We start from the raw sequence: 23582 nt of genomic DNA on the forward strand, positions 1-23582 counted from the left end.
GGTCTTGCTGTGATGGACTTGCTGGCCGCTAGTAATAGTTGCCCAAGCATGTGCGTAGGAGCGAGTGAACGGCATGCTGTATGCTGGTTCATCACGATGCCGAGATACCATTGTCCAAGGCTGGTGGACATGAACGATGCAGCGTGACATGGCCGCGTGGCTGCGCTCCCTCGAAACACGCGGTGGACAGTCTAAACTTGCACCCACTTGGCAATTGGCTATATGCAAGTTTACCCAAGATGGGGAAATGCATGCAATGCATGAACCTGGACTATCAAGCCCCAGCCATCTTGCCGGTTGCATGTCATTACCCCTCCAAATACCAATTATTGATCAAAATCATATTATCACATGAAGCCCTTGATACTGAAGTGTTGCAAGTAACTTGCAACAATGCATTCTCCTTTACTCTAGACTAGAATCCTGAACTTTGTATCTTGCATGTTTATCTAATATCACCTCACATAGCACAGAATTGCCTATCCAGTTAATCGCTAATCATGCTGATAGAACGAATGAAGAAAAGAGAAGCTTCACAGAGAATCTGAGCATGTAAAGGCGATACGTCTTCTTGTCTTCTGCAATGGTTTGTCGCGTAAGAACCCGAATTACCAGGAAAAGGTCCGTCATCACAATCAAAAATGCAGATGCCTTCGATGCATATGGATGGTTGCTCTTCAGATACTGAATCTTCAACGTCAAGGCCCTTGTTGAAAGCATGCACACAGCAATATATATTCGGTCTGTTTCTTGCACGTCGGCGTTTTTCCTCTAAAGGTTGGGCAGGGGCTTACCATATGGCTTTCCTAACATTAGGGGAGTCGTATGCCGGCCTGTAGCGGCGTCGCCGATGACATCTCGCAAGTCTTGGATCGAGATGCTGAAAAGGAGATTGAATGCAAGATATATGATCCATTCTAATCCCCTCCGCGTAGTGCCCCCTCTAAGTTCCCACGCGCTGTATAACCCACTTGTGAGAACGGCAGTCGTGAGGAGATCTTTGGTTGGGCCAAATGATGCTAATTCCGTAAAATTATGCATAGCACCAAATGCCATGAACATCACAGCACCTTCTTCTACCCCCATGAAACGAGAATAGATTAAGGATGCAATGGACAGAAGAACGTAGCGGGTATAGGCAGCTTGAAGACTGATGCGGCCTGAGACAATCGGGCGATCAGGTTTATTCAGGCGGTCTTCTTCAATTCCATTGATCTGATTGCTGATTGTGAACGTATAAAGCAACATGTAGGCGAGAGTAGCAGATTTGGCGACATTGCTGAGTATCGATGCCGGAGACGACTGGGACTCGAGGGAAGATGCAATAGTAAACAGAGAGAAAGGAACAACCGTGGCTAATAGGTCAGTAGTAATCAGCCCAAACTCTCCATGTATTGAAAGATCTTTAACCACCTTACCTGTTAGATCTCTGTGATTAAAAGCCCAGGAAATTTTGAACTCCTCTACCAGAGCTTTGAGTGGCCATAGAATCTGGACTCAAACCGATTAGAATTTGAACTAGTAACAATGAATGGATCTTACAAAAGACATGTTTTGGTGTGCAATTTATAAGTGCTTGTTCAAAGGAGACAAGGTTTGAGTGCGAGCTATCCGGTCTGGCAAGATGTTTTGGAGAAGATAGAGCATTTATACTGTACTTGAAGCCCTATCTCCAGACTCCATTTAGTCTTAGATGATAATCATGGTATTGCTGTGAAGACTCCTGAGCCTACTACCTACCCCTTCTCCTCCTCCTCTTCCCTACCTCTTGCAAACGTGCATTCTCCATTTCCTTTGGGATCTTGCCATAATCAGAAAAGTCGAAAAGCGAAACTCTAAGCAATGCCGATTTCTAAGCAATGAGGATATATGCATTTTTAATATTGCATGCATATCAGAGTTTCAACTGAAAGCCTGTATAGATTGTTCGTCTAGAAAGAAGGAACATGTGGGGAGCATGGGTAGAGACCGGGGCTGACTCGATACTTGATTTGCCAATCAGGATAAACATAAGCATATCCGTAGGTATAGAAGTAGATCATCTAAACCAAAAAGAGCGCCACACTGGCCACATGCATTATCTGAAAACAGTTAAAACAGAGGTGCGGGCCGGGCCTAGTATCCCGATCATTGGCCTTATGACAGACTGTGATGGACCAGGATTTTTGATCGTTATGTGGGAAAATCTCCTACCGATTACTTGGCAAATCGCAGTGGCTCAGCGTGAGAAAAGTGCCTGTCTACTCTCTGATTGGCGGTTTTGCTTCCACCACCTAGCTAGTTGTTCCGCCCTGCAGAATGTGGCTGGCTGGCTCTGAATGATTTCCTGAGTGAACTACTCAAGAGTCAAGAATCATAACGATACATGTGAACATACCTACATTTTTAGTGGGAAAATCCAGATAAGTCAATTGATATCATTGTATCAGAGGCAAAAGACAAGGAAGACACTTTCTCCTTTCTGAGTCCTCTGCTTATCTTGCTTTTATGATTGGTTACTGTTCCTTCATTTTGGCTCGAGGTCTTCCCTTGACTAAGAGAAAGTAAAAATGAGGATAGCCAAGGAGGGGTTTCTCCTTGGAGGGACGCAGGGAGGCAGGGAAAGATTGCCATATTTGCCTGTTTTGCCTGCATATTTTGACATACTGATAGGAGCATGCAAATTCCAGGTAGAGAGCACGTAAGCAAAGATGACGGATGCTACCTTGAGATGTCCGGATAGGAGGGCAAGAAGAGAAGGCGGGAAGAAAACGGGTATGCCTCCTGTAAGTCTGTCGATCTTTCCCACCTCTCCAACAATTCACCAGTCCTCCAGTACAAAGGTTTTGACTTGCTAGACACGGCCGACTGAGTACACCTTATCTTTACTATAGCCCTTGCTCCTTCAATTTTGTATTCAGTTTCCGAAACTTGCGCAGAAAATATTGGACAATGGATAATACAGAGCTCCATAACCTTGACCTCGGTGCACCTAGGTTCCTTGAACTTCAGGTCACCTTAGTTCTTCGACAGCTCTTTGACACCGAACTGCTGAAATCCACGGCCCTGGCTCTGGTTGCAACGTGGCCAGTCTTGAGCAAACGCATTAACCTTGCAGTAAACACCCACCAAGCAACTTCTATCAGAGACTCTTTGAGCTAACAAAACCAATCTAAGCGCACTGAATTTCTCCCAAGTCAAGAACCAGAGCTCGAAGGACTTTGGAAGGAAAGAAAACTTGACAAGACCTTCGATGAAGCATTTCCGGGCCACAAAGATGCTGTTGCACAACATGTAGTTGACTCAACCATCCTCAATCAACTTGTATATTTCAGTGAGGGACTGAAAGATCAGTTGTTTCCGCGGGCTTTGACCATCCGTGTCACCTCGCTCAACGACGCTTGTTTGATACATTTCACAGTTCAGCATCCACTATGCGATGCGAATGGTACTGTCAACTGTCTACCCTTGACAAATCAAATACAATACTTACTTGAACGTTAAACAGGTACTTACCATATAATCAATGCATATTGTGCTCTGCTTCAAGGGAAAACCATCGAACCCCTGAGACCTCGGCAACCCCTGAAATTACGCGAGGAAAACATTCCAAATTCCCCACCACCACAGACGAAGACTGAAGAGCCAACTGCTGTCAGGCACAAGATTTTCTTTTCCAACGGATGGATTCCCCTACTCATGGGGGGTGTGAGACAGCGCATAAATCAATGGCGGGGTCCGAAAAGAGTGGAAAGGACCGCCCTTATACCAAACTTCGTCATTGACAAATTAGCAAAAGACGCAGAAGCAGCGGGAATCCGAGTTACTAAACATGACTTGCTCATGGCATGGATATATAAAGTAAGCATTACCCATTTATGAATTATTATATCAGGCCAATAACTTTATTCGTAGTGCACCATGCCAGAGATGTCACAACTCGCTGCGAAAAAAGCGGCCGGACCACCACAATTCTCTTTCGTGATGAATGTTGGCAGATTATTGCAACAGAACGCTGAATTTCACAATCTGTGGCTTGTAATCCCAACCCCAGATCCGGAGGTAGAGGCGTTGCCGAAATGCCCTCCAGTGATCCAAGCCGCAAGTCACATTCGTGCAGCTATCGTAGATGCACGACGACCGGCTCCAGTGCAGCAAATCATTGATCAGCATTCTAATGTGCGGAACAGCCCTCTGGGTCCCGTTGACTGGGGTTGCCAGGAGCCAAATGTTGTGGTTAGCTCGTGGACTAACATACCGCTCTATGACCTCGATTTTGTTTCCGGTGACGGAATTCACAGTAAGCCAGTGTATGTCCAGGTTGGAATAAAAGTGTGTCCGATGCTTAAGGCAGCAGGGCTAGCATTTGCTGATGGGATTTTAACTTGGACAGGCGAGGAAGGATTTTGGATTCAGGGCTGTTTGGAACAAGGAGCATGGGATAGAATCAGTGACTTCCGATCCTTTGAGGAGCCTAATTGATAGGCTGAATTTTGGTCAGATTCTACAAAGACCCATCGCGTGGATGGCCATAGATCGAAAATTGAAGTACTAGGTAGCTTTGAAATCGTAGGTAGGTAGATTTGAAGTGTCGAAATTCCATGAATTTTCCCATTCGGATATATATTTTTGAAGCATGTCTGTAGCAGAAATCAAAGGTTTGAGTTTAAGAAGTTTCTAGGAGTTGATATCGTATGGAAACTTACCCTATCGGTCTGATAATCAATAACGTATACCATTATTAGGTTGAGTCTGCCGCTAGAATCAAGATAAATTACCACAAATAAAATGACAGGATATCGAAGAAATGCCCTCTAGATCCTTCAAACAGAACCTGTAACACCGTTCTGAGATTGGTGATAATATCCGTTTCTCTTGAGCCAATCTAAAACATCTTCACGGTCTCGTTCGACCCAACGGAATCTCGCAAGGATCAAATCCAAAGATTGATTCAGGGCCGCATCGAACTCCTTATACCTCGTTAGCGCATCCTTCAAAGATTGGGAATAACTGCTTACACTGGTATCCTTATCTCCAAAAAAATCCTTTGCATCTTCATATTGCTCAATAGTGGTGAAGGAGTCCAGAACAATCTGAAAAAGAGGAAACAGTTTTTGTAAACTTAGGCCTGGGATTTCTTTCCATGCCTCGGATTTCAATATTGCCCAGAGTACCCCTCGGCCATTCTCATGCGTTACAACTGGCCTCATCAATACACCGATTTCGGGCTCTGATAGTAAGCCAGGGCTCATGGCTAATTGCATGTTCTTCTTTATGCAAGAAATATTCTCGGAATAGCCCAATGATGCCAGTATATCGTTTCTTTCGGCAGTGTTTGCTTTCTTCAGTCGGTTCGTAAGCTGGTTGTACTGTAGAAGATTAGCCATGGAGCAGTGTCAAGATAGAAGACTAACAGCGTCAGAATCGCCTTTTTTCATGGTTAATTTGAATATTTCTCGACGAATTGTTGGGGAGATATTGTTCGTATCACCTTGGATAAAACGATCGAACAAGGAACATGCGGATTCAATGAGGTTATCATCGTTGCCAGGGTTTCCAAACATCAGGGCCTTGAATCTTTGTTCATTGATATTGTCATTCTCCGCGAGATTCAAAACTGTATCAAGACATTTCTTGACAAGCTGTTTTTGGAATCGTGCTATTGCGACCGTTGCATCACAATCTTCTGATGCAAGATATTGAGATAGCTCTCGCAGGGTAGACAGAATCATTTTCCAAACAATGTAACTCGTTTCATTCTCAAAATTTTGCAGCAGTCTCAAGAGATCCGAGGCTTTGAGGAATGGACAACAGGAAAAAACTAGAGCTGCTGTGTCAGAAATGATACCGGCACGGTCTTCTGCAGAGAGAAGTTCTTTGCCGGTGCTGATGGACTCTCCTAATTTCAGAAGACGGTCTGGAGGGTATGCGACCCGATAGAATCCAGTTTGATCTGCGTTGATTTTGTAGAATTCAGAAGGCACCTTGATTGTCTTATTTATCCCCACCAACTCTTCTTCAAGGGTCACGCCTCCATGCCGTATTTTCAGAAGTATTGGGAACAGTATCTCATTCTCACCCATTGTCGAGTATCCGGTCAAAAGAAATCGGTTTTGTGTGACGCTGATGGTACCAGAAGACTCATCTTCTGTCAGACTGATAAAGGGATACCCGGCTTCCTTTGTCCATATGCCCATTATTGCGCCAACATCAGAACCGCAGACTTCGGTAAGGACCTTCCACAGATCTTCAGTATCTGTATTTTGATATGCATATTGCTTCAGATATTGTCGAAGTCCTCTAAGGAATACTTCCTCGCCCAGATGCGCCGAGAGCATTCTCAGGACCGCACAACCTTTCTTATAGGTGATATCGTCGAATAGCTCATCAATACTTTTAGATCCAGATATGGACCCTTCTAGGGGGTGTGATAATCTTTTCGAATCCATGATCAGCGCTGTTTGATACCCGTCCACCACGAAGTTTTGCCATGACTCCGAACCCTCCGACATCTGATTGCATGCATATATTACTGCCCAGTCGGATAGACCCTCCTTGATCCAAAAGTTATCCCATGATTTCATGGTGACCAGGTTCCCAATCCACTGATGCGCAATTTCGTGAAAGATCAAGTTGATAGCGAAAGCCCTCTCTGATGCCGAATCGTCGTGACTTATACATTGGATTGCTGGTGGCAACGTAACCAAGCCCCAATTTTCCATCCCCGCCGTAGCCCCCGGAATGGCCAACAGATCCAGCTTCGGTAGCGGATACTGGATATTTAATGTTGCCTCAAAAATCTCCAATGCTTTGCAGGCAAGCCCAAGAGCAAAACGACAGTTCTCTATTTCATATTCGATAGGAGCATACGCTCTGACCGGTACTCGGAAGCTGTTTGTTTCAATCATGTTGAACTCTCCTACTGCGAATGCTACCAAGTAAGTAGACATTACTGGCGTCTTTTCGAATTCAATAACTCTCCTGGCACCAGCTTTTGTCCAGATCTCTGTGTCTGATTTTACCGGCATATTTCCCAGAAATGTCAAGCGTTCCTCGCCGACTAGAGTGACAGAAAACGTAGCTTTCAGACCTGGATTATCAAAGCAAGGAAAGACCATTCTTGCATTCCTTGCCTCCATAATCGTTGACGCTATTACTTTTGAGTCTGAGGAGTCAGATGGCATTGATGTTATGTAAAAGCCGCCTTCCGATCTCTTGAGGGATGCTGCAAAGAGCAGGCATAGTCGAAGTTTCGAGTTTGCAGGAACAGGTTCTTCGAGTAATATTTTCAAAGTCTCCCGCGCATTGTCTATTTCAAAATTTGATACAGGGCATAGCTTTCCAGTTTCATCGTAAACTGTTATGGATGGAATCTCAAGCTCGCGGGCGTCCAGACTGATGGAAGTTATACTCTCCTTGACTTCGACATCGATAGCTACTGTGCCTTCAAAGACGCCGTCCTCGAGATTGGTTTCGATGCGAAGGCCATAGTGAGTCGGTCTGATGCCTGCGAAGATAGATTCACCTCCCATATTTTCCGGTCAAAACACTTGTCACGATGCGGGCAGAGCGAGCAATTGTCATGAATGGCTCTTGATGATATGAGATAAAGGGCGCGAACTAAAAAAGCAAAAAGAGTTCTGTGGCTGTTATAAAGAATTTCTCCTGGGCCAATTAAGATAATATTTTGAGGAATGTAATCCATACGTTAGATATAGAGCCATGGAAGGAGGCGTCAGTTCTAGCGGGAACTTTCATATTGTTCTCAACGGGCTTATCTGATGGCTTAAACCAAAAGCTTGACACTGTCTTACGTTACCTTCGGATTCTCGGACGAGAACAATGGGCGGAAAAATGTGATTCATCCAAGTCTCATGGGGATGGGGTAAAGCAAGGGGCTTCTCTTGCACACACCTTCCAAGGCAGCTAATTGCCTGAAAGTGTATGCGGGAAACTATTGTCATGCCCTGGTTCCAAGGCGTCTAGATAGGTAGAAACCGGAGTTCAATTGGCCAATTAGAAAGAGTGCCCAGTGAGATTCATGGGAGTTGCATCAACAGCGGTATTCTTGATGAATACATGGCGGGGAAACCTAATGAACAAACATACGGCAGTGTTGGTAGCTGGAAGAGCGATGAAGTATCTCCAAGAGATAGCAGAAAGGGGAGCATTCGACGGTTTCTGGGGCTTCCTAATATCAAGATAACGAATAACGAAAGCATCTTCTGTCATAATACTACACTGAAGTTAGCAGATGTGCACTACCGCAGGAATTAGGAATCAGGTACAGGATATTAATCGTTGAGTCCACTTCCGTGATTAGTCAGGAACGCCTTGTGATTTGCACCTGATATTGCCTGAATGCCTTTACTATCCTCCCATTAGTGATTGAGTAGTCTCGAGCAGTAGTGAAGGGCTCGACTTCGTGGAAAGCAAAGAACAACCTTATGGGTACAGTACAGGAGGGGGCGTCATCGGTTGGTCCCTGAGCGTACGTTATGGCGCTAATAATTCTAGCGATTACCCCGGTATTTGACGACTGGATACATTTGTATGCTCTGCGTGTATGAATACTAACCTGGCAGCCGGCCATGTTCGGAGACATCATGTATTGTGGTCAGGTTTCATACCAACAGCTTTCAGGGATCCGTGGCTGAAGGCGTATGATGATTCCAGGAAACTTACAGGTAGGTATACTGAGCGTTTTGTCTCATACTGCACTTACGCGGCGCAGAGCGATCTACGCCGTCTTCCCCGCGGGGATTACTACATATCTTGTATAGCAATCAGATTCCAGCGTGTCCACCTCTCTGTTCATGGACATTCTATATCATATATTCGCTAGTCGGACTTCGCGAACCTGTGCTTTACGACAGCATCCTTCACTACCTTCTGCCTCCAAGAGCTGGCACGACACGCCGCTCCAGTCTACCTTTCGAGTCCACTCTGGCATGAACTCCACGATGACGACCCTTGAACTGCCCTTCGACGACGAGCAGTCGGATGAAGATGCTCCCCTCCTCCTAGGCCCACAGCCAACAGTCTCGCGATTCCGTGCCTCAATTTTCCACCAAATCAACTCCCCGCGCATTATAACCTTTATCCTCTTCATTATCATATTCATGCTCGCATCTGGTGGATCTCTTATGGCCATACCTGCATTGCGATTCTACGAAGATGTCATCTGCCATCATTACTATGCCGATCTACAAGGAGAGGGGCATATTTGGTTGGGGGGTGATATAGACGAGGACATGTGCAAAGGGGAGGAGGTTCAGAATCAGCTAAACATTCTAGTAGCAGGAATCCAGTTCTTGAATGCTGGAATAGGTAAGCTATATAAGTTTTTTGGAAAAGGGTAAAGGGTTGTCGACAACTAATGAGGTATCATAAGGCTTGTTCGTAACAGTGCCGTACGGGCTCCTAGCTGATAGGTAAGAAGAAATGCCGCATTCGCCCTATGTTCAGATGAATAGGAAACTTCCTTCTCTGCTAAACCCTGCTGGTCCTATCAGCATTGACTGATTCCACCCATCAATGCTCTCCTATGGTGTTCACGCTAATGATCATGCTATAGAATCGGCCGGAAACTTGTTCTTATTCTTTCTATATGCGGTATGTTTATCGGGGGATGTTGGAATCTCTCGATACTGTATTTCTGGAGAGTCCTTCCAATACGTCTGCTTTGGCTTTCTCCTCTTTCCAGTTTACTAGGTGGTGGTGATGCTGTTTGCAGTATGGTGTTCTACGCCATTGGATGTGATATCACAACTGAGGCTAACAGGTAGGCGGTTCTTGCATCAGGACCCTAGTTCTCGACTAACAATTCCAGAGCCAATTTATTTCTGTTAGGCCGGTGTGCAGGACTCCTGGCAGAGCTTATTGCTCCTCCAGTTGCATCTGCTCTCATGCCACGCTCACTGTGGATTCCACTATTGCTTGGAATGACCTTAATGGGATTGGCAGTATTACCTGCAACCCTTATTCCTGAAACTCTGCACCTACGTGTCTCAAGAATGGCCGAAACGTCTCTTGGCCTGTCATCTGAGCCAAGACTACCTCTGGACAAAGCGACAGCATTTTTCACTGCCATTAAAACACGAGCAGTCGAAGGGCTAAAGACTGTCCACGCTTCTGCCTCTGTCCTTCATTCTCTCCCTGTTCTATTACTTCTAATCACGTTTATTGTCAACCCTTTTGCACGTCAATCGATCGAACTGGCTCTCCTCTATATATCCAAGCGCTTTTCTTGGGAACTTTCCCAGGTCGGATTTCTTTTGTCCCTCCGCGCCTTTGTCAATTTTATCCTTCTTTTAATAATTGTTCCCGCTGTTTCCCATTATATGACAGAAGGTCTCTACCTGTCTCCAACAGCAAAGGATTTATTCCTCGCCCGGGCCTCCGCCATATTACTGGTCGTTGGCGCTCTGCTGATTGCTGCAAGTTCCACTGTCGTATTTACAATTGTTGGTCTGGTTGTCTGGAGTCTAGGTACTGGATTCGACGCATTATCGCGATCTCTCATCACAACTCTGGTAGACCGGGAGCATATAGCACAACTTTATGCCGCCATTTCCATAGTTGAAACCGCAGGAGCACTTGCTGCAGGTCCCACTCTCGCCGGGTTGTACTCGTTAGGCCTGAAATGGAAAGGTACATGGACTGGACTGCCATTCTTTGGTCTCGCGACCATATCCTTTGCGGGGGGGCTAGGAGTTTGGTGTTTCGGGTTCCTCATGAAGAAGCAAGCAAGGCAAGACATGCCTTATGGGGATGAAGACGGGGAGGCCACCTTAGGGGAAACTCTGTTCTCAGAGGGGATACAAGGGAACCGGGCATTATAAACTGAAAGCTGTTTTAATATTTTCTCTTTCCAGAGATTGGTCTCGGGGTATTGGAACGAAAGGTATGAAGCCGCGAAGCGAGAAAAAAAGGACTGAAATGAACTGTCTAGCAAACGACTAATAGAATCCTATGAGGGAAGACTAGGGACTCATTTCTCCTTTGTATCGGATCTCCGAACGCTCTCAAATCTTCTACCCTCAAATCCCTGTCCACTGGCGAACGCATGATTCGAAAAACTGAACGCTTTATCCATATTAATCATCTATTCCGGATGAAGCGCCCTCAAGACCATTTTCTCCCACGCTCCAACACCGGTTCAACAGCGACGCTTCAGCCGTCTCTCAAAATCGCTTGGCAACACAGCATTACTTCTTCTCCGCTTCCCATCCTTGGTGATAAAAACAACTCTCGTCCCATTAGCTTCGGGTCTGGCCACCGCTGGAGGTCTTTTGGATGCCTGTACTGGAGGCCGGGCTTGTCGAGGGCCTAAGGAGGCTGGGGATTGTGAGGGTCGGGATTTTTGGGGGTTTGAAGATGCTGCAGCTGCTGGAAGTCGCGCCCCCTGTGCACCTGCTGGTACTGGAGCTCCTAAGGATCTGGCCTGTTGAGGATATCTGGATGTTGGAGTTTGTGAGGGTCGGGTCTTTGGGAGATTTGCGGTTGCTGGACCTGCTAAAGATCGTACCTTCTGAGGCCCTACGGGTGCTCCAGTCGCTAAAGATCGGACCTGTTGGAGGCCTGCGGGTACTGAACTAGCTGAAGAATGGATCTGCGGAGGCCTTGCAGATGCCGATGGTCTGGCCTGTTGAGATCCTGTAGGTGCTGAACTTGCTGGAAACTTGACCTGCGGAGACCCTGCGGATGCTGAAGATCTGGCTTGTTGGGGGCCTATGGGTGTTGAAGATTTGGCATGTTGAAGCCCCGTAGGTGTTGCGGATTTGGCTTGTTGAGAGCCTTTGGATGCTGGAGTTTGTGGGGTTTGGGTTTTTAGGTCATTTGCGGTTGCTGGACCTGCTAAGGATCGCATCTGTGGGACCCTTGCAGAAACTGAGGATCCGACCTGGTGAAGTCCTACTGGTGAAGACTGGGCCTGTTGAGGGCGGCCTGCAGGTACTGGAGCGGGAGAAGCTTTTTTCCCAGTCGCGTCTCCACGCCCTGTCTGTCTGCTGTTTGACACCCGCTCCTGCCTCTGGAGTCGCTGGTTCTGACTCGGGGTTGGACCTGTGGACTCGGGATGTATTTCCATCAGATACATACTGATCGGTTCTGCATCACCCAGTATTCCCAACACTTTCCTATAAACCTGTGCGATATACCACTCAGGCACCCCAGAATTGCGAAGTCCCAGTAGGCCTCTCTGCCAGAGGAATCGTTCTACCTTGTTGCCAATCCAGAGATTGCGGTAGCCATCTGTAGTGTTCCTAACATCGAAGTGCATGAGACACGACACCATTTGTGCCTTTGGTGGGTCGACTGGGCTCATCATTACCAGATTGACAGGTTGGCGCATTTTGATCAGGGACGCTCCGCATTCTCTGTCGAGTTGGTCTTCGATGTCTGCCGAGACCAGGAACACAAATCCAAATGTGCCAGTGCTCTTCCACTTTAAAGCACCCGTTCCACATGATGGGAAAATGGAGGGACCTCTTATTGTGACATTTGTCTGTTGTATCAGGCTAGGACGTATGTTTGCTTTTCCTAATTGAGCAGGTCAGGCGCGTAGGCCTCGATGGAGGGGAGAAAGAAAGGGTTCACCTAAAGCATTGATATGCCATGTCCAACCTTGAAGGTATCCAACTCCAAGAGCCTGCGCATCTGGATACTTCTCCTTGAACTCCAAGAAACAGAGGTGGCCTCCAAAGGTGAAGTAGAGCGCGCTTTGTCGTGGGTTTGCCTCCGCTACTCGACTTGGCTGAGCGTCATCGAGGATCTTTTCTACCTGAGCAAGGCTCATTGTTGCTATCTGCAAATATTATTGATGTACCACTTAGATCGAAAGGTGGTGTGCTTGTAAAGTACAAGAGTTGTTGCGAGGTTTGGAAGTGAGATGCGGCTATAGATCTGAGGACGTACCGTTGGCTCGATGTTTACCTACCACCCCTTTGAAAGGTGAATAATTACCACGTGAGCCGCTCCCATAGGTAAACAGATATAACTTCACTTTCAAACTTCACCTGGCGTGAAGTGGAAGTCATATCTCTATTAGGTACGTACTATTTTACCATCAACAACAGTTCAATGATCTTGGTCTCCTCCTTGCTTACCTCCCATTTTCCAATCAGCCATTTCCGCAAAGAGCCTTCTAACTGATAGCAGTCCGCCTAGCTATCAAAATAACTCAATGTAGTAGAACTTTACTTTATATCTACAAGTCCTATTTGAAAACCTCTAGGCCGTCTCACTCAATCGATTGAGCTGTTCATAACTGGATCAGACTGAGTTTCTCCAGCAAAGTGAGCGCCATGATTCAGCCCAAGTTCTGAGGACGTATAATGAGACTGCTGGTTAAAGCCAGCTTCGAATATAAGGAGAAGAACTAAGCTTGGACTCACGGTTGAAGTACTCCAGCATAGGTTGGTTGAGCAGTCTCAATTGGCAAGCGTAAGGACTAAGGGCTTATTTACTTGTTGTGATACGTTTGCCCACAATTGCAGAGAGAGCTAGATACGTACGTGCAGGGGTTACGATTGATGGGAGTAAGTTGATCAACACTTATTGCAGCCTTACATATTGATCCTGCCTTTGTCTATGATCTTCAGGTTGACTAGGTAGAGGAATATTGTAGGTTCTGTTCGTTGTCGTCTTTTCTATCTTGGCAAAATTGTCTCAATCTTGTTGGCGCCTATATGGACAACGGAGACGTTGCTTGATATAGTCGGGATTGCCGCAAGGGTCTCATGAAAAGGAGGGGAAAGCTACGTGATCTTAGAGCGGAAACTGGGCTATTGTTTTCGACAACAGCTATGGTTGAAGTTCATAAGTTTGAGTCTAGTCATCTTCTCAGATAAGGATAGTTATAAGATATCACAGTCTCATGTGGAATGGAAATAATGATGGAGTATTCGGGAGTTAGGATATCCTTTTGTTAAGCTGGCCTTCACAAATGCCATTAGAAGCCCCAAGTCTGGAAGCTTGTCACATCCCAACCATTCTCAGGAGAGAGATTCTTCGAGCTCGTTGTGCAGCCACGTATCACATCATAAGATGCCTCGTCTTTACAAGCAGTATTATTACCCTTGATACATTCCGCAAGCTTCGTCCCAACATATTGTCCTTCATAATAGGCACCTAATCAAGTAAGTACTCTGAATCTTCAATTGGGAGTAAGGAAGAGGACTCACCCTGCAGGAAGCCATAATATTCTGCACTCGTGGCTTCGCCCGCAAAATACAAATGTCCCAGATTTGCTCGGAGATTCTGGTGCGTCTCGATACTCAGTCCAGTGGGCCAGTTCGAGTAGCTTCCATAGGCCCAGGGCTCAGTGCTCCACCGCGGGTACATGAAGTCGATTGGATCCGGGATATCGTCTCCAAACATCTTTCTCAATACTTCCATAACCTCGGCCTTCGTCACCTCATCGGACTGAGCTTCCGCCCGATAGCTCTGTGAATACACCACGGTCACAAAGAGGATTCCCGATCCCGGCAAAAATCCTGGCCCAGACAACGATTGCCATACGGGATACCATCCGCGTTCAATGGGGTCTGCGTAGAGGAAGAATTGGGTATCAGCATCCCAGAACTGCTGATCGGGTGGAAACTGCAGGAAGATTTTGGTGTAGGTTCCCATTTGCATCCCTTCGATTCCTTCCTGTTTCCAGTAGGGGAAGGCGGGAGTGAACTCGACGACGTCGTTCTGGAGGACCCCGAGACTGAACGTGCAGATTGCATAGGTCGCGGTTATGCAGCTTCCGTCACTCATCGTGACCGTCACCGAGTCCTTAGCCGAATAGTCAATTGCTGTCACGTTGGTGTTCAACATGAGGCGGGTATCGTTTGGCTTGAGGAAGGTAGAGGCTTCCCCTTGGATGATGGTATTGAAACCGCGTGAATCAAAGACGTAGTTGTTGGCGTCACTGAATTGGTAGAATGTAGTGTTGTAATTCTGAGGGTATGATAATCAGTATAATTCCGTACTTTATATATCGGACGCGGTTTGAGAAACCTACAACTATTGCCCACGTCTCAGAACTTAGGTCGGGACTGTAGCTGTACTCCCAATCAAATTCCCACCATTCGGCCGCTTGTTGAAGCATGTTCTTCTTCGGCTTCCAGTCTGCAAGTGAGAGCCCAGTTCTGAATGAATGGTCCTGGTAATCCTGAGACAATATCATCCCAGCGTCTTCCTCCACTAGGGAGTAAGCGTTTTCAAAATCATCCAAGAGATAGCTATAGTTTAGAGCTCCGTTTTCGTTGTACGTAAGGATAGAAGAATAATCCGAGTACGTGTTCGTCAGATTGTACTTCTTTGCCAGGGTCCAAATTGGATTTTCCGGACCTCCAGGAGTCCCCAGACCTTGCACCCAGTTGGCACCAAGCTCAACGGTATACGGGTTACCGTAGGGGTCCTTGCCGAATGTCGTATGTGCGACTCGACCCCCAACATAAGAATTGACGTCCACAATGAGGAAATCAGTCATTGAGGCATTTGATAGAGCTTGGGCAGCTGTGATCCCGGCCATGCCAGCGCCGAGGACGACCACGGAAGTCTTTTGGCATGTTCCATTGCGGGGTAGGAGGGGCGATGCTGCTGCTAATTGAAGGCCCAAGAAGGCGGAGAGCAGGGCGCGCTTGGAGACTGAGCGCATCGCGAGATGTTGATTTTGGCTGAGACAAGAGTGCTTTCACGAGTGGTATCAACTGGGGACTCCTCGTGCACATAGGTATACTTATACCGAGTAGATAGATGTGTGACAAGGTAGCTTTACCTACCCATGGGCCATGACAGCATAGTCCCGGCCATGCAGGAACCAAAGACGGCTCTTATCACTCTGGGTATCACCTCTGAAAGTAGATATTGCTTTGCCCATGATATTACCCTTGTGTAACGCAACGCCACAGATCGATTTCTCTGCACTGACTGGCCACGAGTCACGACTCCGCATGTTTGTTTTGATGAAGGGGTAGTGCTCCTGGGTTCGATACCTTATCAATTACCGTTGCGTATGTATCATTGTATCTAGACAGTAGATCTTCGCTGCCTATCTCCGAGCTGTCCCAATCCAGCAGCTCCATGCGAGCAAACATGGGGATGGATGGGGAGGACCGGGGTCGTGACATTCTCTTCCCGTTCTCCTCTTGAAGACTTCTTCAAGCTCTGCGAGAATTTCTACTTCGTATTCCGTCAGAGACGTAAGAAACCAGACCAGTTTATGACACTTCATATCCTGTGCTGTGCTTTCATGAAATGGTGAGATACTTACCTAGTATACTGCGTACCGAGTAAAGATAAAGATATCGTTCTCTGTGCCTCTTTCGGGCATCACCGACGACACGTGAGGAATCCTCGACATCCCAAGGGAACTTTTGTATAGAAATTACATTGTCAAAGTTACTAAAGCATTATTTTTATAAGGTTTTACACTAGCAATACATGAAATACGGCACAAAAATTACTATGATAATTGGTGAAAGCTGGCGTTTCTGGATCAAGGAACTCGAGGCAAGCGAATCAAGCGACGGATATAAGAGTACCAAATATATGGCCTTACACCACGAAGAGCTACAGATTTATTTACTTTTAATAGAAAAACTTCCAGAATATTTACCAAGGACAGAAAAGGGCCCTTTCAGCCAAGAGACAAGAAAAGGAGGGAAACCATCCATATCACGTGATACGACTCGAACAGGAAAAACTCGACCCACGATAAGATAGCGAGGCTCGAGAAATTTATTGATATCCAAAAATTCAACCCCACCAACATCCAGCTCTCAACACCACTGCAATGGGAAAAGCAAAGCAAGGGAAGCGCAATAGTGCGGCAGCTTCCTCGTCTCCCTACGCCAAAGCGCAAGCTACCACAAACAACGTCTTCAAATTTGTAGGATCCTCCTAGACAAATGAAGCTACTACTATTAATGCCTATATCTATCCTAACGTGTATCTTAGAACACCAACGTCGGCCAGCACATCCTCAAGAACCCGGGAGTCGCAGAAGCCATTGTCACAAAAGCGAACCTCAAACCCGAAGATGTGGTTCTCGAGGTCGGTCCCGGTACGGGGAACTTGACCGTGAGGATATTGGAGAAGGCGAAGAAGGTCATCGCCGTCGAGTTGGATCCCCGAATGGCGGCGGAGGTGACGAAGAGAGTGCAGGGGAAGCCGGAGCAGAAGCGATTGGAGGTTCTGCTTGGGGATGTGATCAAGACCGAGTTGCCGCATTTTGATGTTTGCATTAGCAATACACCTTACCAGGTATGTGATCCATTATTGTTCTGGGGACAGGAGGGGAAAGGCTGACGAGGCGCAGATTTCAAGTCCTCTAGTTTTTAAATTGCTTGCCCTCAAGGATCCTCCTCGAGTCTCAATCCTCATGTTCCAGCGCGAATTTGCTCTCCGGCTGACGGCGCGACCGGGAGATGCTCTCTATTGTCGGTTGTCGGTGAACGCGCAGTTCTGGGCGAAGATCACACATGTCATGAAAGTCGGGAAGAACAACTTCAAGCCGCCTCCCCAAGTCGAATCTTCTGTTGTTCGGATAGAGCCGAAGATGGGCGCCGAAAGACCTGGAGTTAGTTGGGATGAATGGGACGGAATGTTGCGAATTTGTTTCGTGAGGAAGAACCGAACTATGAGAGCAAGTTGGTTGGGCACAAAGGAAGTGCTGGCCATGGTGGAGAGGAATTACAGAGTTTACTGCGCGATGAACAACATTGCATTGGACGAGACTGTAATTGGGGAAGAGGAAGAAGATATGGACGTTGATGAGGGAATTGGGGCTGGTGATGGGGGAGAGGAGTGGGATGGGATTATGGAGGTGGACGACGAGGCCGACGAGACACCCTCATTCTTCAAGGAGGAGGCTGAAAGGGCAGCGAGAGAGAATCCAGCCAAAACAAAGAGCAAGAGGAAGAAGACCAGAGTCGCCGAATTGGTCCGAGAGAAGATCCGAAAAGTTTTGGAGGATGTTACGGAGTTGGCTGACAAGCGGGCTGGGAAGTGCGATGAGAATGATTTCTTGAAGCTTTTGTTTGCTTTCAATCAGGAGGACATACATTTTGCTTGATTTTGGGCTGCGCTCAAAAGGAAAAGTTCTGATTTAGCATGGCGTTGGTGCGAATTCATAACCAGGGAAAGTATCCCCAGTTGATAGCTTCTTTCCTCGTTGGCTAAATATCTGGTCTAGTAGATGAGTATATAGCATCGTTGGCTTATTTGAATGTTTGTCCCAGGTCTCGTCCCATGTTGCAATTAAGTGATTCTTGCTATAACCCCTACAAAGGAAGCACAAGAAGAGTCTTGGGGAAAGATAGGGGCTGGCTCGGTTCGGTACCCCTTTTGAGTCGTCGGGTGCCAGATCCGGGGCGGAATCACTTCAGAGCACATTCACAGCAGTTAATACTGCAGCAGAGTCGCAACAACTAGCTTGCTTATAGGATAAATAAAGATTATGATTTATTTTATTCCAAGATGTACATATGTACAGAGGGAGATCTCGTCTCTCATTATTTCATCATTTTACCAGCCACCTTCTGGAGAGCGGGGCATATAGCGCGTCTTGGATCACCTTCACCCACTGCCAAGGTTCCGTCCCCACCCCCTCTTGCAACCCAGCATTGAAGTACTCCCAGCCTGAGACTCCCCCAAAATCGGGGTACTGCGCCCTCAACTCCTGGATCGTCGTCACGATACTATTCGTGTTAACCCATCCACTGCCATCACTCGCACTATCAAGAACACCCATCACCACCCTTTCGGGAGCCCATCCTTGGGCTATGATCTGGCGGTATGTGCCCGGTGTGCCCGCGCTCCCGAAGCCACTGTAGAATTGGGTGTTGTACCAATCGACGAGCGGGGCGCCGGAATCATCGACGGCGCTGGCGTCCAGCTCGAAGTAGTTGAAGCCGGAGATATTGTTGGTATTATTGTTGATGAGAGCGGTGGCTACAGGAGCCATGGTTATGGAGAATGGGGGTGCGAAGTCCTGCCGGATATTCTGGATTAGGCGCAGGGCAACGGCTGATGAGATTCGGTCCTCGATGTCCAGGTCGATGCCGTCGAAGTTGTACTGCTTCAGCAGGCGTACTAATGGCTCATAGTAGCGGCGGAACTGGGAGTGTCAGGAGTCTGGAGCGATCCAGGAGAAGGAGACTTACTGTAGCAGGATCTCCTGAGCTCAAATTGTCATAGGTCCCTCTTGCAGCTCCGCCCAGCATTGCCAGGACTTTAACTCCCTCTGCTTGGAGCTTTTTAACCTCATGCCACTAAACAGAATCAGTATGTTTATTCCACAGACAAGGAATAGCAGGGCCGATCCATAAAGAAGGAGTCTTGCCCCTGAAACGTATTTCTTGGCAATTGAAAGTAGGATAGAGCAACGGCATAGAAATATACATACGAGGTAATCAAATTGAGTTGAATTGGGCGGGTTATCATTCAAATGAATCTCTCCCGCTTGAGTCGAGAGATGAAAAGAGGATATGATAACATGGGTCACGCCGGTGTTTTCTTTAACCAGTGGAAGAAGTCGTACTGATTCGTTCTGGGCAGTGGTAAATGTCTGAACATACATCGCCAGCCGCGGAATCTGATCGTCACCACTCGTCGACAGCCGTGATGAAGGAGCGCTCGGGAATGCGCTGACGAGGGGCGAGAACCAAAGCCATAGCAGAGAGAGCTTCATGATACAGCCCCCTCAAGCTCAGCCGTTCTGCAGAGTTGAAGATTACCACGAGCCGCCAACGCGCTGTGCAGATATTGTTGGACGCCATGGTTCCTATATACTAAGTACTAGGCACGAATGGCGGGGCAGTGAAGGTTGGAGGTCTCAGCCAACCTCGTACAAAAACGGCACCATGATCGCGTGGTCCTAAAGCGAAGGATGGGTATCTATCTCAAATGCCAAGCAAGAAGAGAGGAAGCTGACTCGTATGGCACGAGAGCAAAGGATGGAAGTGCCGCGCTTAGAAATCTGTAGTCCCGGTCGCTTCGCAACCCTACGCGCAGTGTTGTATACCTACAGCAGGCAGGTCCTGTAGTCTTGGCGACTGATTGTCAGCGTATGATCAACTTGGGATCCCACGGTGCTGGATGCTGGTTACGGATGAAATCATCCGTCGCGTTGCAGCGTGGTGAACCGTGGTCTACGGAGTTCCTATGGAGGGGGACGCGCCGTCGTGGATTTAGGCTTCGGGAGCGGCTACATATCTCGACTCTTAGCTGCAAGGTACGAGGAAAGACGGATTGTTCTACTACGTTGCTATCAATCCCTTCACTACTAATGGCCTAGCCCTCGACAACAAGTCGGAAACCTGCCCAATAGAAGCAGGTCCCTAAGGGGTAAACGGCCGTTGATACGATGATTATTGCGGGCCAGACCGTGTCTATTTCGTGGTATAGGAAGGTGGTCGGATGCTCCGTGGATGGCGGCAAAGCGTGAGGCGCCATAGAAGAGCCTTTCAACCTTGAAAGAACAACAATGGCCGGCATGGATGTCATGCACATCGAGGCTGGGATATAGCCCACTTCTGCCAAGGCTCGCTCCTACCGACCGGGCAAATCTATGCTGTATGGGAGAATGGAGTACGTACGGGGTACGCCACACTATGCGTGCTCCGTAGGAACCCAGAAAAGAAAAAGTGCCGAGGAAAGGGGTGCAGAGACAACACTGGGAGGGAAATGGAAATGGTATTTCATCCTTATATACTGGTATTCTAATAATCGCCTCAACGCCTGCCGCTCCTCACAAACGCCCCAGCGACGATGACAGATCCCATTATCCCCTCGCGGAACTCCTAGCAGGCTCCTTTCCCTTCGATTTCTTCCTGACAGGCTGATACACATCGTTAAAATTCATAACCACACCCAAGAACCGCATGTCGACATCTGGCTGATAAGCCAAGTCACCCAGTAACAAACACACCCGGGACCGGAAATGCCCGCCGAGCGCCTGCAGCCGTTCCCGCAAGACTGGAAACTCATCTGCGATGGACTCGTCTGCTGAAGGAGCCGGTGTGGAATCGAGAAAGTGCCGAGGACCACGGCGAGTCGTCGCAGGCGTGTTGATCAATATGCCATCATCGTCTTCGCGTCTGCTTCGCGTTTCGGTGCGGACATCTGCTCCCTGGCGTCTGGTGAATTCGGAGACGGACCAACTATATAGCCCGTCAACAGCATCTCGATAACTGAGCATCAGTCGCAGAATCTCGCCGAGTTGAACCATGAATGTGTTATCGTCATTTTCGCCATGGTGTTTCTTCTTTGCACCGAGAAGTCCCTTGTGCGTTATCGCGTTCAAGTATTTAGTGTGTGCTTTGATGAGGTCGTCCAAAGTGCAGCCTTCCTTGTGGATAGCCGTTTGGAGCTCGTCCCAAGAGCTTTCGATAACTTCGAAGAGGATGTAGTATTGAAGCTGACCGATGAAATGAATCATCTCCGCCAGAACACCTCTTGTCAGCTTCCATGCTTGTGCAACGTTTGGGTTTTCATCTTGGAGAACACCTCGTGCCCCCGTCATACATTTTCGCCAGGTCGTAGCCAATGCAAACTCAACCCGCTTGAGCCGCCACAGGAAGTTGAAGACTTTAAGGTACTGCCGATTCCCCCACTCTGTCACTACTACGTCTACAGGAGCATCAATCTTGTATTCCAGGGTGAAGCAATCCCAGCCTATGTCTCCATGTGACAACTGGAGCATCCGAGCGTCCAATCTTCGCAGGACTTCGGGCGAATCATACTGTGCATTTGAACCACGAATGGCATGCTCCAGTTGTGCGGTCAAGGTATGCCGATACTGTGCGCCTGCAGGTCGATCCAGGTTGGAAGAAAGGGATTCCATGAGGAGGGCGATGAAATCTCCCTGGCCAAGGAGGATGTAGTTCTTTAGAGCTTTGAGATGCTCAAACAAATGAAACTTCTCCGCCATTAAATGTATGAGACGAGCCATTGTCGTCTTGTAAGCTTCGTCAATCCATGTTTCCAGGGTTGCCGTGTCACCGTATCGCAGCTCCTTTGATGCTGCTTTCGAATATTCTTCTACCCACTGAGAATCACCACAGCCATATCGGATGAAATTCAAGGATTTGCCAATCAGGAAAACTTTCTGAGCGAAGTCCTGGGTGATAATGCTTGGAACCATATCCTCGTTGAGCATGTACTTGTCTTCCCATACGCTTGCTCCTCCTCGACTCTTGCCATCGTGGGTATCATTAACCGCATTAGGATCCTGCTCAGAGACAAAGAATTCGTGATATGGATCAGACAACTCTCCATCATAAATCCACTGTCGTAACATGTCATAAAAAGGTCGAGTAACGTGAATCAATAACCGCTCCGCAAACGCTCCTACCATTGGGTCGCCATGGGATGACGAGAATCCATGTATGAGGGAAATGAGTTGCCCACCCCGCTTGCTCTTCGATTCCTCACTTATGAGACTCATTAAGCGTAAACCCATCGTCGCCTCCCTAGTCCAGACGACACATCTTTTGAGTGTTACACCAGCCTTGCCGATACCTCCTCTTGGCTCCTTTTCATCTAGGGATGCCAGGGCACGCCGAATCTGGCTTTCCAATGTGGCGACCAATCCAAGATACGATCTGAGTTCTCCCCCGATAGCTGCTCGCAAACTTTGACCAAGCAACCCTCCATCGGCCGACTGGACGAAAGAACCTAAGCCCCGGTACAGCAAAGAAGGTTCGGCTAAGGTGTGAAGAATGGAGAGTATGGGAGCTGGCAAGGTAGCCGGTAGTGTCAGGGTCGAATTGGAAGAAAATGGTAAATTTGTCGAAGATAGGCCTTGCAAGGTGAAAGGCAGGTCCCTAAGAAGCGCTATTTCCGGTGGATCAATTTCAACATAATTTTCTGCCAGCAAAGCGGTCTTGAGTGCGACACTTTCACGTTGAATCGCCGGTGCCCTGGGAAAGGCCTGCTCCTCCTCCTTTCTGTCTCGCTGTCCTCCTTCTCGTGTTGGCAGCCTATGCAACCCTTCAGGCGCAAATGCTTCCTGGAAGGGAGTTTCTTCTCTCTTTGAGCCAAATTTCGGCGAATTTGGTATTCGTCCATTCTCCAGATTTTTGGTTCCCCCGTTCTTAGTAGGACTCTTGAATGGGCTGGTGAGAGCTGGTGGAGGTCTAGATTGCTGGTGACTCCCAAGCTGATACAAAAAGTATAGGACAGCCCACTTCTGCGATATAACCGGTACAGACAGGAGTCTACTGTATAGATTTGTGAATCGGAGAGCCTTCTCGGGGCTTGGGTTCGTTTGTATTAATCGTTTCTTGATCAGATCAGAGGCTTGATTTACATCGGCAACAACAGCGGGACTTTTCGAACTTTAGGTTATTGATCAGTATCAGCCTGGAGAAAATCCCGAGATAGTTGAGATTCGAAGCCACATACCTTCCTAAGACCTCTCTCACAAACTCAATAGCATTTTGCTCTCTTTCCTCTGCCGAGGCGGCATCTTCACCTGGTATCTCTACCAATAATCGTCGTACTAAGCTGTCAATACCGTTGCTGATACGTTGATTTCGAGAAGACATGATCGCATTGTTGCAAATGAGAGTTTTAACCCAGTCTGCAGTAGATCCAATCAACTA

General features: G+C 47.6%; 8 protein-coding genes across 8 annotated transcripts; 3 read left to right on the forward strand and 5 right to left on the reverse strand.

Moving 5' to 3' along the window:
* Nucleotides 1-487: 487 nt before the first annotated feature.
* On the reverse strand, nt 488-1551 carry M430DRAFT_23922 (hypothetical protein; the record flags this gene model as incomplete). The annotated part of the gene is made up of 4 exons (XM_024864983.1): nt 488-684; nt 795-1355; nt 1419-1491; nt 1543-1551. 4 exons carry the CDS (start codon nt 1549-1551, stop codon nt 488-490), a joined length of 840 nt encoding a protein of 279 aa, XP_024725001.1.
* A 1380-nt stretch (nt 1552-2931) lies between these two features.
* M430DRAFT_14748 (hypothetical protein) lies at nt 2932-4534 on the forward strand (the record flags this gene model as incomplete). The annotated part of the gene is made up of 5 exons (XM_024863067.1): nt 2932-3096; nt 3157-3427; nt 3488-3840; nt 3895-4311; nt 4373-4534. 5 exons carry the CDS (start codon nt 2932-2934, stop codon nt 4532-4534), a joined length of 1368 nt encoding a protein of 455 aa, XP_024725002.1.
* Nucleotides 4535-4548: 14 nt separating this feature from the next.
* M430DRAFT_154654 (hypothetical protein) lies at nt 4549-7622 on the reverse strand. The gene is made up of 4 exons (XM_024863254.1): nt 5394-7622; nt 4998-5348; nt 4686-4949; nt 4549-4619 (listed from the first exon to the last, which is right to left on the reverse strand). The coding sequence occupies exons 1-3, from the start codon at nt 7509-7511 to the stop codon at nt 4803-4805; spliced, it is 2616 nt and encodes an 871-aa protein (XP_024725003.1). The 5' UTR covers nt 7512-7622; the 3' UTR covers nt 4549-4619; nt 4686-4802.
* A 1320-nt stretch (nt 7623-8942) lies between these two features.
* On the forward strand, nt 8943-10823 carry M430DRAFT_14750 (hypothetical protein; the record flags this gene model as incomplete). The annotated part of the gene is made up of 4 exons (XM_024863068.1): nt 8943-9309; nt 9374-9413; nt 9557-9763; nt 9812-10823. 4 exons carry the CDS (start codon nt 8943-8945, stop codon nt 10821-10823), a joined length of 1626 nt encoding a protein of 541 aa, XP_024725004.1.
* A 3052-nt stretch (nt 10824-13875) lies between these two features.
* On the reverse strand, nt 13876-15789 carry M430DRAFT_32201 (hypothetical protein). The gene is made up of 3 exons (XM_024866118.1): nt 14993-15789; nt 14166-14928; nt 13876-14112 (listed from the first exon to the last, which is right to left on the reverse strand). The coding sequence occupies exons 1-3, from the start codon at nt 15629-15631 to the stop codon at nt 13934-13936; spliced, it is 1581 nt and encodes a 526-aa protein (XP_024725005.1). The 5' UTR covers nt 15632-15789; the 3' UTR covers nt 13876-13933.
* A 937-nt stretch (nt 15790-16726) lies between these two features.
* Nucleotides 16727-18298, forward strand: M430DRAFT_112310 (hypothetical protein). Its single transcript, XM_024861470.1, has 3 exons — nt 16727-16864; nt 16933-17238; nt 17294-18298. Exons 1-3 carry the CDS (start codon nt 16769-16771, stop codon nt 18047-18049), a joined length of 1158 nt encoding a protein of 385 aa, XP_024725006.1. The 5' UTR covers nt 16727-16768; the 3' UTR covers nt 18050-18298.
* A 110-nt stretch (nt 18299-18408) lies between these two features.
* Nucleotides 18409-19564, reverse strand: M430DRAFT_112313 (glycoside hydrolase family 18 protein). Its single transcript, XM_024861471.1, has 3 exons — nt 19382-19564; nt 19140-19247; nt 18409-19093 (listed from the first exon to the last, which is right to left on the reverse strand). The coding sequence occupies exons 1-3, from the start codon at nt 19553-19555 to the stop codon at nt 18497-18499; spliced, it is 879 nt and encodes a 292-aa protein (XP_024725007.1). The 5' UTR covers nt 19556-19564; the 3' UTR covers nt 18409-18496.
* A 1194-nt stretch (nt 19565-20758) lies between these two features.
* On the reverse strand, nt 20759-23525 carry M430DRAFT_94529 (hypothetical protein; the record flags this gene model as incomplete). The annotated part of the gene is made up of 2 exons (XM_024869845.1): nt 20759-23315; nt 23383-23525. The coding sequence occupies 2 exons, from the start codon at nt 23523-23525 to the stop codon at nt 20759-20761; spliced, it is 2700 nt and encodes an 899-aa protein (XP_024725008.1).
* Between the last annotated feature and the right edge of the window lie 57 nt (nt 23526-23582).

This window comes from Amorphotheca resinae, assembly GCF_003019875.1.
Source record: "Amorphotheca resinae ATCC 22711 unplaced genomic scaffold M430scaffold_1, whole genome shotgun sequence".
Taxonomy (NCBI): domain Eukaryota; kingdom Fungi; phylum Ascomycota; class Leotiomycetes; order Helotiales; family Amorphothecaceae; genus Amorphotheca; species Amorphotheca resinae.